We start from the raw sequence: 14,733 nt of genomic DNA, 5'->3' as shown, positions 1-14,733 counted from the left end.
CCTGAATTCCACTCCCCGGACTTTTCACTTAAGTAAGCCAATAAAGTCCTGATAGAATCAGGATGTTTGTGCCGCATGCAGCCAAGTTCTACCCAAACAGAAGCCACAGCTCTGAATTCATGGGATCCACAACCACCCCTGGTGGGTGTGGGGGGGTGGGGTGGAGAGGGGGACATGGATGACAAGGCCCATTTTACAACCGTGTTCAGGAGGCTCAGGGAGGTCATGGGCCTTGCTGAGGACCACAGGTAGAAACATGGCAGCCAACCAGGACTGGAACTTGGGTGTCCTGCCCCCAGCCCTAGGCCTCCACTCCGGACCTGAGGAAGTGGCTTCTACTCAGCAAGGACCGTGTCCTCGCTCCCCTTGTTCTGCGCTGCCTCAACCAGTGTCACGGGGTCCAGGGGGCCTATCTGGGCGGGAGTCTCGCCTGTCATCACAGGCACAGGCTTTGGACCCAGAGAGCCACTCCCAACCTCTGCTCGAGACTCCCAAACGAGGTCGTGCGCCTGTAGAGTCTGCAATGCCCTACGAAGGCTGCCTGTGGAGGGTGACACATCACACAGCTAATTGGAACCTCCGGCTCAGTAACTGAACTTGAAGGTGGAAAACAGGAAGGTTCCAGCTGTTTCCAGAAGGCTTGGGAACTAGCTACCTGTGTGTGGCTTGCAATGTGCCTCTCCTCCACCTGGGGGGGCAGCCTCTTCTGCAGAGGCCAAGGACGGGCACCATCAACGTTTGCCGTGGAAGGTGTGCAAACAGGTGCCTGCCTGGGGCTGCCCCGGCCTCCCTTGGGCCCATCTGAGTTTCAGTTGCTGAGCTAGCTTCACGCTACAGGGGGCCTGTTTGTTGGTGCAAGGACAGCAGCAAAAAAGCCTGGCTTTAGAAATTGTCACTCTGAGGGGCGCTGGCTGACTTAGTTGATAGAGCCTGTGACTCATGATCTCAGGGTTGTGGGTTTGAGCCCCACGTTGGGTGTAGATTCCTTTAAAAAATAAAATCTTAAAAAAAAAATTACATTGTGAGAGTCAGGTGACTAATGCCTAGCAAATATTTTCTTTTTTTTTTTTATTTTTTTATTTATGAGTCATAGAGAGAGAGAGAGAGAGAGAGAGGCAGAGACATAGGCAGAGGGAGAAGCAGGCTCCATGCACCGGGAGCCTGATGTGGGATTCGATCCCGGGTCTCCAGGATCACGCCCTGGGCCAAAGGGAGGCGCTAAACCGCTGCGCCACCCAGGGATCCCCTAGCAAATATTTTCAAGCAGCTTTGTTGAGATATAATTACAGGCCATCCAATTCACCCATTCAAAGTGCAAATTTCACTGGCTTTTATATATTCAGAGTTGTGTAACCACCATCACAGTTGACTTTAGAACATTTTCCTATCTTCGGAAAGAGACCCTGCACCCATTGGCAGCCCCTCCCCACTCCCCCTTCCCCTCCCAGCCCCTGGCAAACCCCTGCCCAGAAGATCTGTCTCCGTAGGTTTGATTTGGAATGTTTCTGAAATGCTCAATAAATGCAAGTTACGAATGGAAGAGGTGCTGGATTTTATTTCTGAGAGATGATTTAGAATGTTAGAGCCAACAAAGAGGTGATGTGTCTACTTTGCAGGGAGAGACTTGATTAATGTTTCAGAAAGCTCTTCTTTTCTCTTGCATATTAGACAAAAAATTTGCATTAAAAAAAGACTCATGACATTGCCTGGAAGTGGTCTGTGGCAGCAGAGCTGGAGAGCCTGTGAGCCGGCTGGTTGAGCTTCGTTTCTTCATCCCTGGATCATCAAACGTTAACATAGCGTCTTTCCTCCCTCTGTGCCTGGCTCTGTGCTGTGGTGGGGGTGGGGGGGTAGGGACTTGGAGGGGGGGGACAGACCAAAGGGTGGGGCCCCCAAAACTAGGCCCAGGGCCCAATCTGGTCCACTGCCTGTTTTTGTACAGATTCTGAGCTAAGAATTTATAAGGTTTGTCAAAAGAATACTTTGTATTCTTAAATGACACAGTCCACATTTCAGCACTCACGGATGGCTCCCCAGGGGCAGAGGCACACTCACGTGTGTACCGTCCACTAGCTGCTTTCACGCTGCCACGGCAGAGTGGACCGGCCATATTTAGGTAGAGCTAAAATATTTTTTGTTTGGACCTTTCCAGAAGGCATTTGGTGACTTCTCAGTGGGACGTGACCTTGCTCTTGAGGGTCCACAGTCAAGTTGGGAAAAGGGAAAGTGGGAGATGGTCAGTGATAAAACCGGGGAGCACGAGCAGTAGGGCAAATTACTAAATTTTTAGGAATTTTGTGAGTGTGTTAGCTTGCTGGGACTGCCATAAGGAAATATGGACTGGGCGGCTTGAACAACAGAAATTTATTTCTTTACACTTTTGGAGGCTGGAAATCCAAGACCAAGTTGTCGGCAGGGTTGGTTTCTCCCTGAGGCCTCACTCCTTGGCTCGCAGACGGGCCGTATCCTCTGTGTCCTCACACGGTCGCTCCTCCATCTTTCCATACTAATCTCATCCTACAAGGACACTGGTCAGACTGGATCAGGACCCACCCTTATGATTTTATTTAACTTTAATTTAATTACCCCTTTTAAACACCTTATCTCCAAAACCAGTCACACTGAGGCATTGGGGGTTGGGACTTTAGCACATGACTCTTAGGGGGACACAATTCAGCTTGTAACACTGAGCTAGTTGTTAGATACAGTCATTAGAAAGTAAGTTATGCAAGCTCAAAGTTAGATAAATTATATTAAAGGAAAAATAGCGGAAATACTCAAACCCTGTCTTACCACTTGTTACTGTCATCTGTGCTCCTGAGGCTGTCTTGCACCTGTTGCGTCTCTACCATAGAAATAACTGTATAACGGTGTATTGCTGAGCATTTGGTAGCCCAGAATTGGCTTTGGTGTGAGTGTTTACACCATGGGAATTAGTAAATGCTACAATTCAGGATCCCTTTCTGGAGAGCTGGCGGTGAAACATTTACTACACAGCACTGCTGCGGGGCCCTAAGGGCTGAGGTGGTCAGCCTGGGTGCCATGCAGTACAGAGGAGGATCCAGGCTTTGGGGAGGCAGGAAGGTTTTCATAGACGAGAGGATGCCAAGGGGCACCATGGAGGGGGAGGAGGGGTGACCTGGGTTTGCAAAGCCCTGAGGCAAGAGAGAGCACCCTGTATCTGGGGATGGCGGCCTATGGTCCCAGTAGAGCAGGAGTCCCCTGATGGGAATCCAAGACACTGGTGATGGGTGCTTGAGCAGGACCTTGGGGAGCCACTGAAAGGCTAGGAGCTGGGCGCAGCGGGGAGGGACAGGTGAGGAGTAGACTAGTAGCTGTCAGTGGGTTTGCATTTGTGCCTGTGCACAGAGTGTGCAAGCAAGGCCCCGTGACTTGCTCTCTCTGTGCCCTCTGCAGGTGGAAGGCTCTCCACCGGTGATGCTCGCTGAATGGCCGCATCCTCCCATTCATTTTGAAATCTTTAAAAGGGGACTCGGCTTTCGTCTCCAGTTAGAGTTCGAGCTGGAAATAATCTGAATGCTGAGCAGAAGGAGAACAGGTGAACGAGTTAGGGAGTATCTCTACCGGGGAGTGCGAAACCGGTCACTATGGGCGGTAAATAAATGAAGGCCATGCAGCCACACGGAGAGCAGCTCACAGAAGAGGGGTGGATGAAAATAGCAGCACATAAATTATACGTGTACCGTGGTTACGATGGCATAAAAATCTGGGTACATACGGGTAAAGACAGGAGGTATCGCAAATGGAGAAAGGAAAACAGGGAGGTGGGAGTGACAGCAGTTTTTCTCTCTGTTCTGTTTTCCTGTTTTAATTTTCCTGTAATAAATATTGAAGAGCGGTTGTGGCAACTAAGGCGGTACGTCCCCGGGCAGATGGCTGGTGCCCCCCCCCCACCACCACCCCAGAGCCTGGAGGGCTGGGCCCACCCCGGAGCTGTCACTGGAAGTGCCCTGCAGTGTGCGGGCTGAATCACGCAGACGTCATGGCCACTCGCAGGGCCTGCTGGTGACTCACGCGTGCGCCCACTTCTCTGCGGTTGCCTCTGGTTGGAGCTCAGGGAACCCGGAGCCAGTTCTCGGGGGGCCAGCTCTGAAGCCCCCCCTTTCAAGTCAGAAAGCCTTGGGCCCTGGAGCCCAGCGCACCCAGCTACGTCCCCGCCCTGCTGCTCAGGAGACTTTCTCAAGGGCCCAGGGCTGAAGTCTGCCGGTGGCAGAGCCAGGACCTCCGGTGGAGAGTTAGGCTGTGCTGGGATGACGTCCCTTCTGTTGAGGTGGCCGCCCCGGGGAGGCTGTCAACCCGGGGGCAGGACCATCTCCTCCTTTTGCATCCTGGTTCCCGCCACAGAGGCCTCAGCTCTCAGCATAGGTGGTGGCTGCTTGTGTCTGGGAGCCTGGTGTCCGAGGCCTGGTCTTGGAGTCGAGAGAGCAGGCGATGAAGGGTCCTATGTCCCAAGGTCCCAGAGATTGGGTGAAGAGAAGGGTGGGATTGGGTCTAGGGAGGAGGGAGGGGGTTGAGAGCAGGTCCCGACCTGTTCTTGTTGGGAAGGAAAGAGGGGAGGGGTGGGTGAGAGGACTGCTGTTCCAGGGCCAGAAAGTAGCGCACACAAGACACAAAACAATTGGGAGGAGGGGTGAGGCATGGGGTGGAGAGGCCGTTAACTCACCTGTGTTGACTGAGAGCCCTACTATGTGTCTGCTCTGCTCAGATGCCAGGGAGACAACGAAACACAAAGCAGGTGAAGCGCAGGCCCTTGTGGAGATTGTGCAGCCCCGGGGACCTGGGAAACCAGCCAACTAACTGATGTGCGGTAAGTCGGGGGAAGGAAATGGAAGTAGGGAGGAGGCGGCGACAGGCAAAGGGGTCATGCTCTTTCATGTGGGTAGTGGAGGAAGAGCTCCGAGGAACTGGAGGAGGAAGTGGGGGACAAACCGCATGGTTAGCAGAGGAAAGCTTGTTTTTTGGCATTGGCATTGCTAGTGCAAAAGCCCTGCGGCAGGGATGCTTTTGTTTTTTGTGTGGCCAGAGCAGAGATGGGGGTGGGGGTGGCAGTGTGTGTGTGTACAGTGGGTCTGGTGGGGCCTTGTAGGCCTCGGTAAAGAGTTTGGATTTCATTCTGAGTGGAATGAGAAGCGTGGGAGGTTTGGGATCAGTCTTAACCTTTTCAAAGCACACTCTTGTTTCCATAGGTCGAGTGTCAGTGGGCGTGCCCCAGGGGAAGCAGGAGCCTTGCTCCGAGCCTGTCGCAGCTGTCCAGGTCAGAGGTGCTGGAGACTTGCAGGGGTGGTGAGGGGCGGTAGTGGAGGTGGCAGGCAGCCACCTGGGTTGGAAAGACAGCCAGAGGGATCAGATCAGGGGTTGCCTGCGTGTAACAGGAGTCAGAGGCTCCAGGGTCCTGGAAGGGTGAACTCAGTTTGGGGCCAAGCGGTTTTATCTGGAGGAGAGGACGCAGGCGATGGGCGGGTAGGGTCGGCATTCACACCAGTCAGCCAGTACTGCCACAACCAGGCAGGGGTGCAGGGCACAGGGTGCTGGGCGCTTGGACCCCACATCTGGGCTTCTCTATCCCTCCTGTGATGCATCCTTGGGAGGGGACGGACACCCTTTCCCATCCTGTTCCGTCTCTGCAGCTACTACCACCTACCCACGTCCCCTCATGCTTTAGCTCTGCTTCCTCCCCGTCTCACCACTACCCTGCGTTCTGGTCCCGAGAGGCTGAGACCTTTGCTATGAGGCACTGTCGTGGGCTCTTCTAAGGCCTTTTCATATACTGACTCATTCACTCCTCACAAAGTCCCTTCACGATTGAGGGACCAAAGGCACAGAGAGGCTGAGTGCTTGCTCAGGGTCACACAGCCAGTTAAGGGGAGGAACTGGTACTTGAGCCTGGCAGCAGGGCAGGCTGGTTCCAGAGTCGCTCTGAACCTTTATGTCCATCGTGCCGCCCCCTTGTGGCCGTGGCCACCCTGCAGCTCCCCGCCGCCCCCTCCTTCCCCCCCCCCCCCCCCCGCCCCGTCCCCATGATCCTGTACCTACCCCTCCAATGGCCCCTTTTCAGTCTTCGCCTTCTGCTGTACGTACTCCGCCCTCCTCTGCACCTGCAGGGTTTTCTCCTGGGGCCTCTTCACCCGTCTGTGGAGCTCAACGTGGGTTTTGAGTTCCAGACCGAACATTCAACCGACATCTCCGCTTGGGCGCCCTGCCGACACTGCCCCAAATGCACCCCAAATATGCTGGCCGTCTGTCTGGCAAATGGCACTCTGGCCCCTAGGAGCTGGGGAGCAGATCCAGGTGTGGGCTGTGCTATTTCCTGTATGGTCAGGAGGGGGAGCCTCGCACCCTCCCTTCTGCACCCCCCCTCCCCCGCCCAGTACCACCTGCTGATCCACTCCCAGTTGCCCTCTAGTGCAACGACTGGAGCACTGGAGATCCCCAAGGCCACCTCGCCTGGGGTACGGCCACACTCCAGTCAGGCAGTCAGGCTGCCCGCTCCCGCTCTGTCTTCCCCTGGTCTGTTATCCACACAGCGCCTAGAATGATCTTGTAGAGAGCATATTGGGTGCTAAAGCCCTCAGGGCGCCCCTGCTCCTCAAGGTGAAGGCCTCATCCTGCACTAGCCCAGGTGCCTCACTGGCTTCACCTTGCCAGCCGTGCCCGGACCCTCCCTGAGCCTCGGGGCCCCAGATACACTGCTTCTGCGACTCCCGCCCCCTGCCTAGACCTGGCTACCTGTCCAAGTTCTGCGCCATCTGGGCTCAGCCTGGGCACCTCCCCAGATGTGCCCCCATGGCCCGCGGTGTACCTGCCCTGAGAGTCTGCTGTGTAGAATGCACCTGTCTGCCACTTTGCTGACCCTCCTCCCACCCTGCAGGTTGTGAGTCCCCCGAGGCCAGGGACAGGGTCTACTGTCCCCACAGTATCTTCAGACAGCCTCCGACACGGGCACAGCACTCTGGATTCTCTCAAATAAATGTTTACTGAGTGAATGAGTGAATGTGGGAGCCAGTGGGTAACCGACCTGGGGGAGGCTGCTGTCCCCGCCACGGCAGCAGGAGGGTCACAGCAGTGGGGACTGAAAGAGGTAATGTGGGTGCCTGGGTGGCCCGGTCAGTGGAGCATCTGCCTTTGGCTCAGGTCATGATCCTGGGGGTCCTGGGATCGAGCCCCACGTCAGGCTCTGTGCTCAGCGGAAGTCTGCTTGTCCCTCTCCCTCTGCCCCTCCTCCCGCTTGTGCGCTCCTTTTCTCTCTCCCTCTCTCTCTCTCTCTCTCTCAAATACATAAAATCTTAAAAAACAAAACAAAACAAAACCAGAGAGCGAAATGATGCTTTGGAGCCTCTGGCCCCTGAGGGGATAGTTGGTACGTGGGGCTCACCGCCAGCTCCTCATCCTCTCCCCTGTCCATCTGGCTAACCTGCGAGTGGCCGCGGTGCTAACTGACCATTCTGTCTGTCCTGCCGCTGCCACCCCCTCACAGGGCCTTCTGGAGACAGTCCCGTACTCCAGATGCTCAGGCCTTCCGGGCCCGGAGCCCGACCCAAAGGTGGAATCCTTGGAGCATACTTGTCCCTGGCTCGGGCCGGGCTGTGCTCCCTTCTGAGGACTCAGAGAAGCCAGAGTTGGCAGCCGGCGCCCCAGGCACCTCATTGGGTGCTCCCCAGGTCAGAGGCGAGGTCTTGCATCTACTTGCTAATGCACGATTTATTTCTTTTGCAAGTTTCTCTGGGACCTGTGCTTGTCCAGATGTTTGCATGATGTGGCGGGAAATGAGGTTTATGGAGCTGCTGGCAGAGTACCATTTGGCATCCCTGCGATTCTAGAGATTTGGGGGGCCTTGGAGCTCGGGCTCCAACTGCATGCGGCTGCCTGCGTCCTTGCAGCATTTAGCTTCTGAGCCCGGCAGCTTCCTCGGCCCCAAACACGTGAGCGACCTCATGACTCTGCCCCTCCAGTGATCCCCGACAAACTGTTCAGCGCGTAGGTGGAATTCCTATTTTTAATAGCCAAGTTGTTGAGAAATTGTGGGGCTTCTACTTCCTTTGGAACAGAAGGCTTCCAGAAATATTTATACCTTTGCTTCTATAGAATCTAGGAAATCATCCCAGCCCAGAGGAGGTCAGCAGGTGGTGTGGGATCACCTAGGAGACGGCCCAGTGACATCACCATGCTCACCCAGTTGGGCTGGCCAGTCCTCTCAGTCGGCTGGCCCTGCTCTCTATTGGGGAGGGGGAGTTGGTAAGGGTTGGTGGGACCAGGTCTTGGGGGCTGCCAGTGTCACGCTGAGGGATCTGAACCCTGTCCCTGAGCCCGCAGTGAGTTTTAGTGGAGGACTAACAGATCGGATGTGCATTTCCGAGAGGTCAGAGGCAGTGGATTAGAGCTGCGTCCTGTCAAGGCTTTCATTTTGCAAGAGACCTGTGTACAGTGCCAGGACGCAATCCCTCTAACCCTGTGCAGTGCATTCCAGCATTTTCTGTTCTGTTCTGTTTCATTTATTTCTCTAAAAATGCTGTTTGCAACCCTCTGCACTGATTTCCCATCTCCCTGAATGTTTTTTGATCTGAAGTTGGAAAAGCAGCACTGGATTGGAGAGAGGAAGCCCGGGCAGAGGCTGCTGTCACTGTCCAGGTGGGATGGGAGTGCCAGGCCTGGGGCAGATGGGGGTGGGGTGGGGCGGGGGGGCTTCCATCGGGGCAGGCCTTGGGCCCCCAGGGCTATGCGTTGCACCTTGGATCTGCGGGCTCCGTGTACCCCCTTCAGGAGACTTGGGGCGGCCCCTGAAGCCACAAGGGGGGCCCGTGATTGTGTCGAGGTGGGGATCCAGAAGCTGTGCCTTCATAACTCAGACATGCTGCGTGGTGTCTGAAAGTCATTTCATTAAATGTCACGTGGAATCAAAATAGAAATCACATCTTTGGGACAAAGCCCATTGAGCCAGGAGCCAGGCATGCTGAATTGGACCCAGAATAGTCTCATGGAAGCTGGGACTGTGGATCCAGGCAGCCCTGTCTCCAAGGCCAGCCTCTCCCCGCCTGGCTCACACTAGAACCTCCAGATGTGACAGGTGGTTCTAGAGCTATTGGCTCGGAGGAATCAGCGTGGCTTGGGGGTGGGCGGTGGTGACAGCGCCCGTTTGTCACTCTCCTAGGTAGCCGTGCTGAGCTGAAGAGCCACGTACGTCATCCCTGATCCCCGTTTACCTTCCAGGAGGTACCCTTACTATATTTGAGGAGGCTCAGGGGGATCAAGGTATTGGTTTGAGGTCACAGAGCTGATGACAGGCAGAGATGGGGTTTGAACTCCAGACCAGCTTCCACAACATTTTCCCTCCTGCATCCTGGGCTCCTCTGCCTCGTTGCTCCTGGTTCTTGCAACTAGCTGACCAAGGTTGAGAGAGATTCCCAGATTAAATCTGGGTACCCGGGGGAGGGGCTTGGGCCTTGGTAGGTTTGAGGCCCCCTGGCAATCCTAGCATCCCGCTAACTGGGGACCACTGCTCTGGGAAGGGATGGGAGTGGCCTTCGTGTCTGCCTTCCATCCCAGCCTTCTCTGGGTGGTCTGTTCATTCAGCCAGTGCATGAGAAGCACTTTCCTCTGAAGGCCTGACAGCCTACGCCTGGCAGCCCTGAGCACATCCCGCCCCGCCCCACCTCCATGTGAGGCTCATCCCCACAGCCCTGCCCTAAGGTGTGTGCTCCTCCCCCTGCACCCTGCCCCTAGGTGTGTGCTCAGCCCCCTATCCCTGCCCCCAGGTGTGTGCTCACACCCCCACCCTGCCCCCAGGTGTGTGCTCACACCCCCCACCCTGCCCCCAGGTGTGTGCTCACACCCCCCACCCTGCCCCCAGGTGTGTACTCATCACCCTCCTCCAGGCCTCCACCTCCCCAAGTGAGCCAGGCTTGGAAGGCAGGAGAGCTGGGGTGAAGTAGGGTGGAGCAGGCCCTGAGGGGTACCTGGTGAGCCCAGAAGGGGAGGGAGGAGGACTGGTGGGGAGGGCACCCACTCTGAGCCTGGGCGGAGAGAGGGGTGTACTAGAAGAGTGAGGAGATGCCCAGGGGCTGGTTTTCAGATCCCTTACTTTGACCTTTATGCATGTTCTGTCCATTTCTTAGGTTGTTTTTTTCTTTTTTCTGACTTCCTGCTTTGGAACATAAGTGATTTCCTCTTTTGGGGGGTTCTGTTTAATTAATTAATTAATTTTTAAAGATCTTATTTATTTATTCATGAGAGACATAGAGAGGAGAGAGAGAGAGAGAGAGAGAGAGAGAGGCAGCGACACAGGCAGAGGGAGAAGCAGGCTCCGCACAGGGAGCCCGATGTGGGACTCGATCCGGGACTCCAGGATCACACCCTGAGCCGAAGGCAGGTGCTAAACCGCTGAGCCACCCAGGCATCCCTGGGTTCTGTTTATTTTAATGTCAGTTTTTAAGACTCTGGATTTTCCCTGATTTGTGTAGCTGAGTCCTGTAGAATCTCACATGTGGTGTGATTATTTCTAGACCTTCTGCAGAAGTTTGGGTTTGAGCCATTTCTTCGACTCGTAAGTTGAAGACTTTTTCTGCCTCAAGATGGTAGACGTCCCCCCCTAGATTTTGTCATTTCTTTTTCATATAATTACACCGTGATTATAATTATAGAATGTTGGGGATCCCTGGGTGGCGCAGCGGTTTGGCGCCTGCCTTTGGCCCAGGGCTCGATCCTGGAGACCCGGGATCGAATCCCACATCGGGCTCCCAGTGCATGGAGCCTGCTTCTCCCTCTGCCTGTGTCTCTGCCTCTCTCTCTTTCTCTCTGTGTGACTATCATAAATAAATAAAAATTAAAAAAAATAATTATAGAATGTTTTACGTCGTTGCTGCCTTTTGGATTTTATTGGGATTTTCTCCTTGTTACTCCAGAGTGATTTCTTTTTCCTTTTTCCCAGTTTTATTATGGTATAAATGACATACAATAATCTGTGCATGTTTAACCTGTGCTGTTTAATAAGCTTTATGTGCCCATAAAACCATCACAACAATCAAGCTAATGAACGTCTACATCACTCCAGGTCTGCTCTCACCCCTTTGTGATTTCTCCCTTGGGCTCCTCCTTTCCCTAACCCTGTTCCCAGGCCACTCCTGAACTGCTTTCTACTTATAGATTAGTTTGCATTTTCTAGAATTTTATCTAAATGGAGTCCTCTAGCATATCTTTTCTTTTGTCTGGCTTCTTTCACTTCGAATTATTTTGAAATCCATCCTGTTGTGTGTAACCAGGGTCCGTCCCTGTTCATTGCTGTGTAGTGTTCCATATTGTGGATGTGCCGTGTTTACTTATCCATCCAGCTATTAGTGGACATTCAAGTTTTTCCACTTTTGGTTCTTATGAATAAAGCTGCTATGAACATTCATATGGAAGTCTTTTAGGGACGTAGGGTTTCATTCCTCTCCGATTAATACCGACAAGCAGAGGGGCTGGTGAGAGAGAGAGTGTGTGTGTGTCTGTTTCACTTTTGTTTGTTTGTTTGTTTCACTTTTTAAGAAATTCCCAAACTATTTTCTAGGTGATGGTCCATTTTACACATTCATGAGCACATGAGAGCAACAGGAGAGTTCTAGATGCTTCACATCCTCATGTGCCCTGTCTTTTAAGTTTTAACCATCCTAGCAGGTGTCCAGTCCTGGAGTTTTAATTTACATTTCACTGATTGGTGACATTGAGCCTTTTTGCATGTGCTTATTTTTCATATGTGTATCTTCTTTGGTTGACTGTCTATTCAAATCCTTTGTCTTGGGGCGCCTAGGAGGCTCAGCTGGGGAAGTATCCAACTCTTTTTTTTTTTTTTTTTTAATGAAAAAAAATGTATTCATTCGAGAGAGAGAACATGAGTAGGGGAAGGGGCAGAGGGAGAGGGGGAAGCAGGCTCCCCGCTGAGCAGGGAGCCCAACTCTGGGCTTGATCCCAGGACCCTGAGATCATGACCTGAGCTGAAGGCAGACACTTCACCAACTGAGCCCCTAGGCACCCATGCATGCGACTCTTGATTTCAGCTCAGGTCATGATCTCAGGGTCAGGAGTTAAAAAAAATAAAATTAAAAAAAAAACACACACAACAAATACTTTGTCTTATTAGGTTGTGAGGATTATTTATATTTTCTGGATACAAGTCCTTTGTTAGATTTGAAAATATGATTTGTAAATGTTTTCTCCAGTCTATGCCTTTCCTCCTCATTTTCTCCAGGGAAAATCTTAAAAACAAAGATTTTTCATTTCAGTGAAGTCCAATGTACTGGTTTTTTTTTTTTTTTTCCTTTTATAATTCGTGTTTTTGTGTGCCCTGTCTAGGAGATCCTTCCCAACTATAAGATCAGGAGGGTTTCTCCTATGTTTTCTTCTAGAAGCTCTGTAGTTTTAGCTCTTACATTTAGGTTCATGATCCATTTTTTAGTTAATTTTCGTGTACAGTGTGAGGCAAGAGTCATGGTTTATCTTCTGCATGTGGCTGTCTTTGCATTGGCTTCAGGAAGGAGAAGTGGGAGTTTCCAGCTCCTGTGCTGTGTTCAAGCTATAAGGCCCCATCCGATGGGCTTTCTTTCTTTTTTTTTTTTTTTAAAGATTTTATTTATTTATTCATGACACACACACACACACACACACACACACACACACAGATTGGCAAAGACACAGGCAGAGAAGCAGGCTGTATGCAGGGAGCCCGATGTGGGACTCCATCCCTGGTCTCCAGGATCACGCCCTGGGCCGAAGATGGCGCTAAACTGCTGAGCCACCCAGGCTGCCCCGATGGGCTTTCTTTAAAATGTCAAGCTTATAGTCTCTGATGGGGTGGAGACTTGTGAAAATGGCAAAATAAATTAGAGAGAAATAAATAAGCTAAATATTTTGCGTATCTGCGTGTCATGTGTTAAATTGCAGCCTCCTGTGAGACCTCCTGTGCCAGGATTTCTCGTGTCTGTGGTCTGCAGACAAAAGGTACCGGTTCCTCTGTCCATCCAGCTGGTCAGCCCTGCAGGGCAGCCCACTCCATGGAGTGCAGAGGACACAGGCTAGACTCAACCCGAACCGTGTGTCCCCAGCTCCAGCCTTTACTGCCAGGCTGTTGTTTCCTTACTGGAAACTGAGGGTGAGGCCCAGTAGCTGCCACTGAGCCCTGAGCCATTGGTCCTGGCTGGGGTGACGCTTGCCCTCTTCTTTCCCATCCTCTCTAGCATATAGGATTTCCCCAAAGACACTGCAAAGAGCTCTCCCAGAGCCAGAATCCCCCAGCTGCAGGAGTGATGGTGCCGAGCCAGGATTATGTGACCACCATCGTGCCCCCAGCGAGGTATAATTATGTTACCAGGCTCTTGAAACATAGGCTCTGCTTTAAAGATAAGGAAGCTGAGCCCAGAGAGGTTGTTCAACTTGTTCAAAGTCACACAGGCGATCTCCTACACTCAGTCACCTGACTCCAAAGCCCACCGCCCCTCCACTGCTCTCCAAGGACTTGGCAGTTGTGGCCAGAGCCTGCCTGGATCTATGGGTAGACCCTGACAGCACCCCAAGGAGCCCCTCTATAGATTTTGGAAATATAACTACTCCCAAAGCTAAATTTCAAGTCAGTTTATAATGGAACAGAGACCTGCACAGTCTTCTTAAAGAGAGAACAGCTTCCAGGCCTATAAGCCCTAACGGGAGAGGAGTGACTGCTGTGAGCCAGGAAAAGGTAGTCCAGCAAGGTCCAAGGTGGCAGGAGCCAGCCGCGTTTGCTCTGGGAGTAGGCATACATGAGTCCTCAAGCCCCCAGGGTCTGTTTGCTGCCCAGGGAAGCGCTTACCTTCAGGAAGAGAGAATGGAGGTGCAGGAGCCAGGCCAGCTCACTCATCCATTCCCCCAGTAATGATTCAGGGAGCTCTCACTACGAGAAAGGGACTGCTGTGGATTCTAGAATTCCATAAAAAGCAAAATTGAAATGAGGGGAGTTTATGAGCTCAATCTGTTGTCTGTGTTGGGATTTTTCCCCAAAGCCCCAACGGGAGGGGTTGCAGTAGGAGTCAAGAGGATTGACTCCAGTGATGGGAGGTGGGGTCTGAGCTTCAGCAGCTGGGGGCCAGGACAGTCTCACCACTGCAGGGAGCAGGCGAGGGGAGCCACTCCGGGAGGCCTCAGAGGCGAGGGTACAGTGCCTGGTGCCTCGGGATGCCAAAGCCCTGTGATCCTGTCAGAGAGAGGGTGGTGGAGGAAGGCAAGACTGCATCTCTGCAGGGGTGGGGGTGGGAGAAAATAGCCCAGTCCTTGTCACAGCTCAGTTGCTCATTGTCCATGAAAACCATGGCTTCTAGGGCACCTGGGTGAGTCTCAGGCGGTTACACGTCTGCCTTCAGCTCAGGTCATGATCCTGGGGTCCTGGGATTGAGCCTCACATCAGGCTCCCTGCTCCGCGAGGAGTCTGCTTCTCCCTCTCCCTCTGCCACTCTCCCTGCTTATTCTCTCTCTCTCTCAAATAAATAAATAAAATCTTTAAAACAAAACCAGAAAACATGGCTCCTGGTTTTATACATCAGGCATGTGAGCTTGGCTAATGTGAGTCTTCCCTGTAAGTCAATCTGTGCTCTAGTTCTGGCACAGTAGTGAGGTTTCTGAGTTGGGTCAGGGGAGGGGTAAACACTGTCTCAGGAGGCTCCTGGCAGACAACAAGCCAGTTTCACCCATCAGCAGTGTAGTTGTTTGTGTTTAGTT

At 52.8% G+C, this 14,733-nt stretch overlaps 1 protein-coding gene across 1 annotated transcript; it reads left to right on the top strand.

Moving 5' to 3' along the window:
- The first annotated feature begins 1,903 nt into the window (after window positions 1-1,903).
- LOC144281264 (uncharacterized) lies at window positions 1,904-7,004 on the top strand. Its single transcript, XM_077844144.1, has 5 exons — window positions 1,904-3,559; window positions 4,727-4,828; window positions 5,208-5,275; window positions 6,123-6,309; window positions 6,890-7,004. Exons 2-5 carry the CDS (start codon window positions 4,822-4,824, stop codon window positions 6,997-6,999), a joined length of 372 nt encoding a protein of 123 aa, XP_077700270.1. The 5' UTR covers window positions 1,904-3,559; window positions 4,727-4,821; the 3' UTR covers window positions 7,000-7,004.
- The last annotated feature ends 7,729 nt before the right edge of the window (window positions 7,005-14,733 follow it).

This window comes from Canis aureus, chromosome 12 (assembly GCF_053574225.1).
Source record: "Canis aureus isolate CA01 chromosome 12, VMU_Caureus_v.1.0, whole genome shotgun sequence".
In the NCBI taxonomy this organism is placed as follows: Eukaryota; Metazoa; Chordata; class Mammalia; order Carnivora; family Canidae; genus Canis; species Canis aureus.
Note: the sequence above shows the minus strand (reverse complement) of the source record. Positions and strands in the feature narration are given on the sequence as shown.

What these genes read in the sequence shown, in the direction of transcription:
- LOC144281264 (XM_077844144.1), top strand. An exon ending in AGCCTGTCGCAGCTGTCCAG is followed by an intron (nt 5,276 to 6,122) that starts GTCAGAGGTGCT and finishes CTGCACCTGCAG; the next exon opens with GGTTTTCTCCTGGGGCCTCT. An exon ending in GAGCTGGGGAGCAGATCCAG is followed by an intron (nt 6,310 to 6,889) that starts GTGTGGGCTGTG and finishes CCCACCCTGCAG; the next exon opens with GTTGTGAGTCCCCCGAGGCC.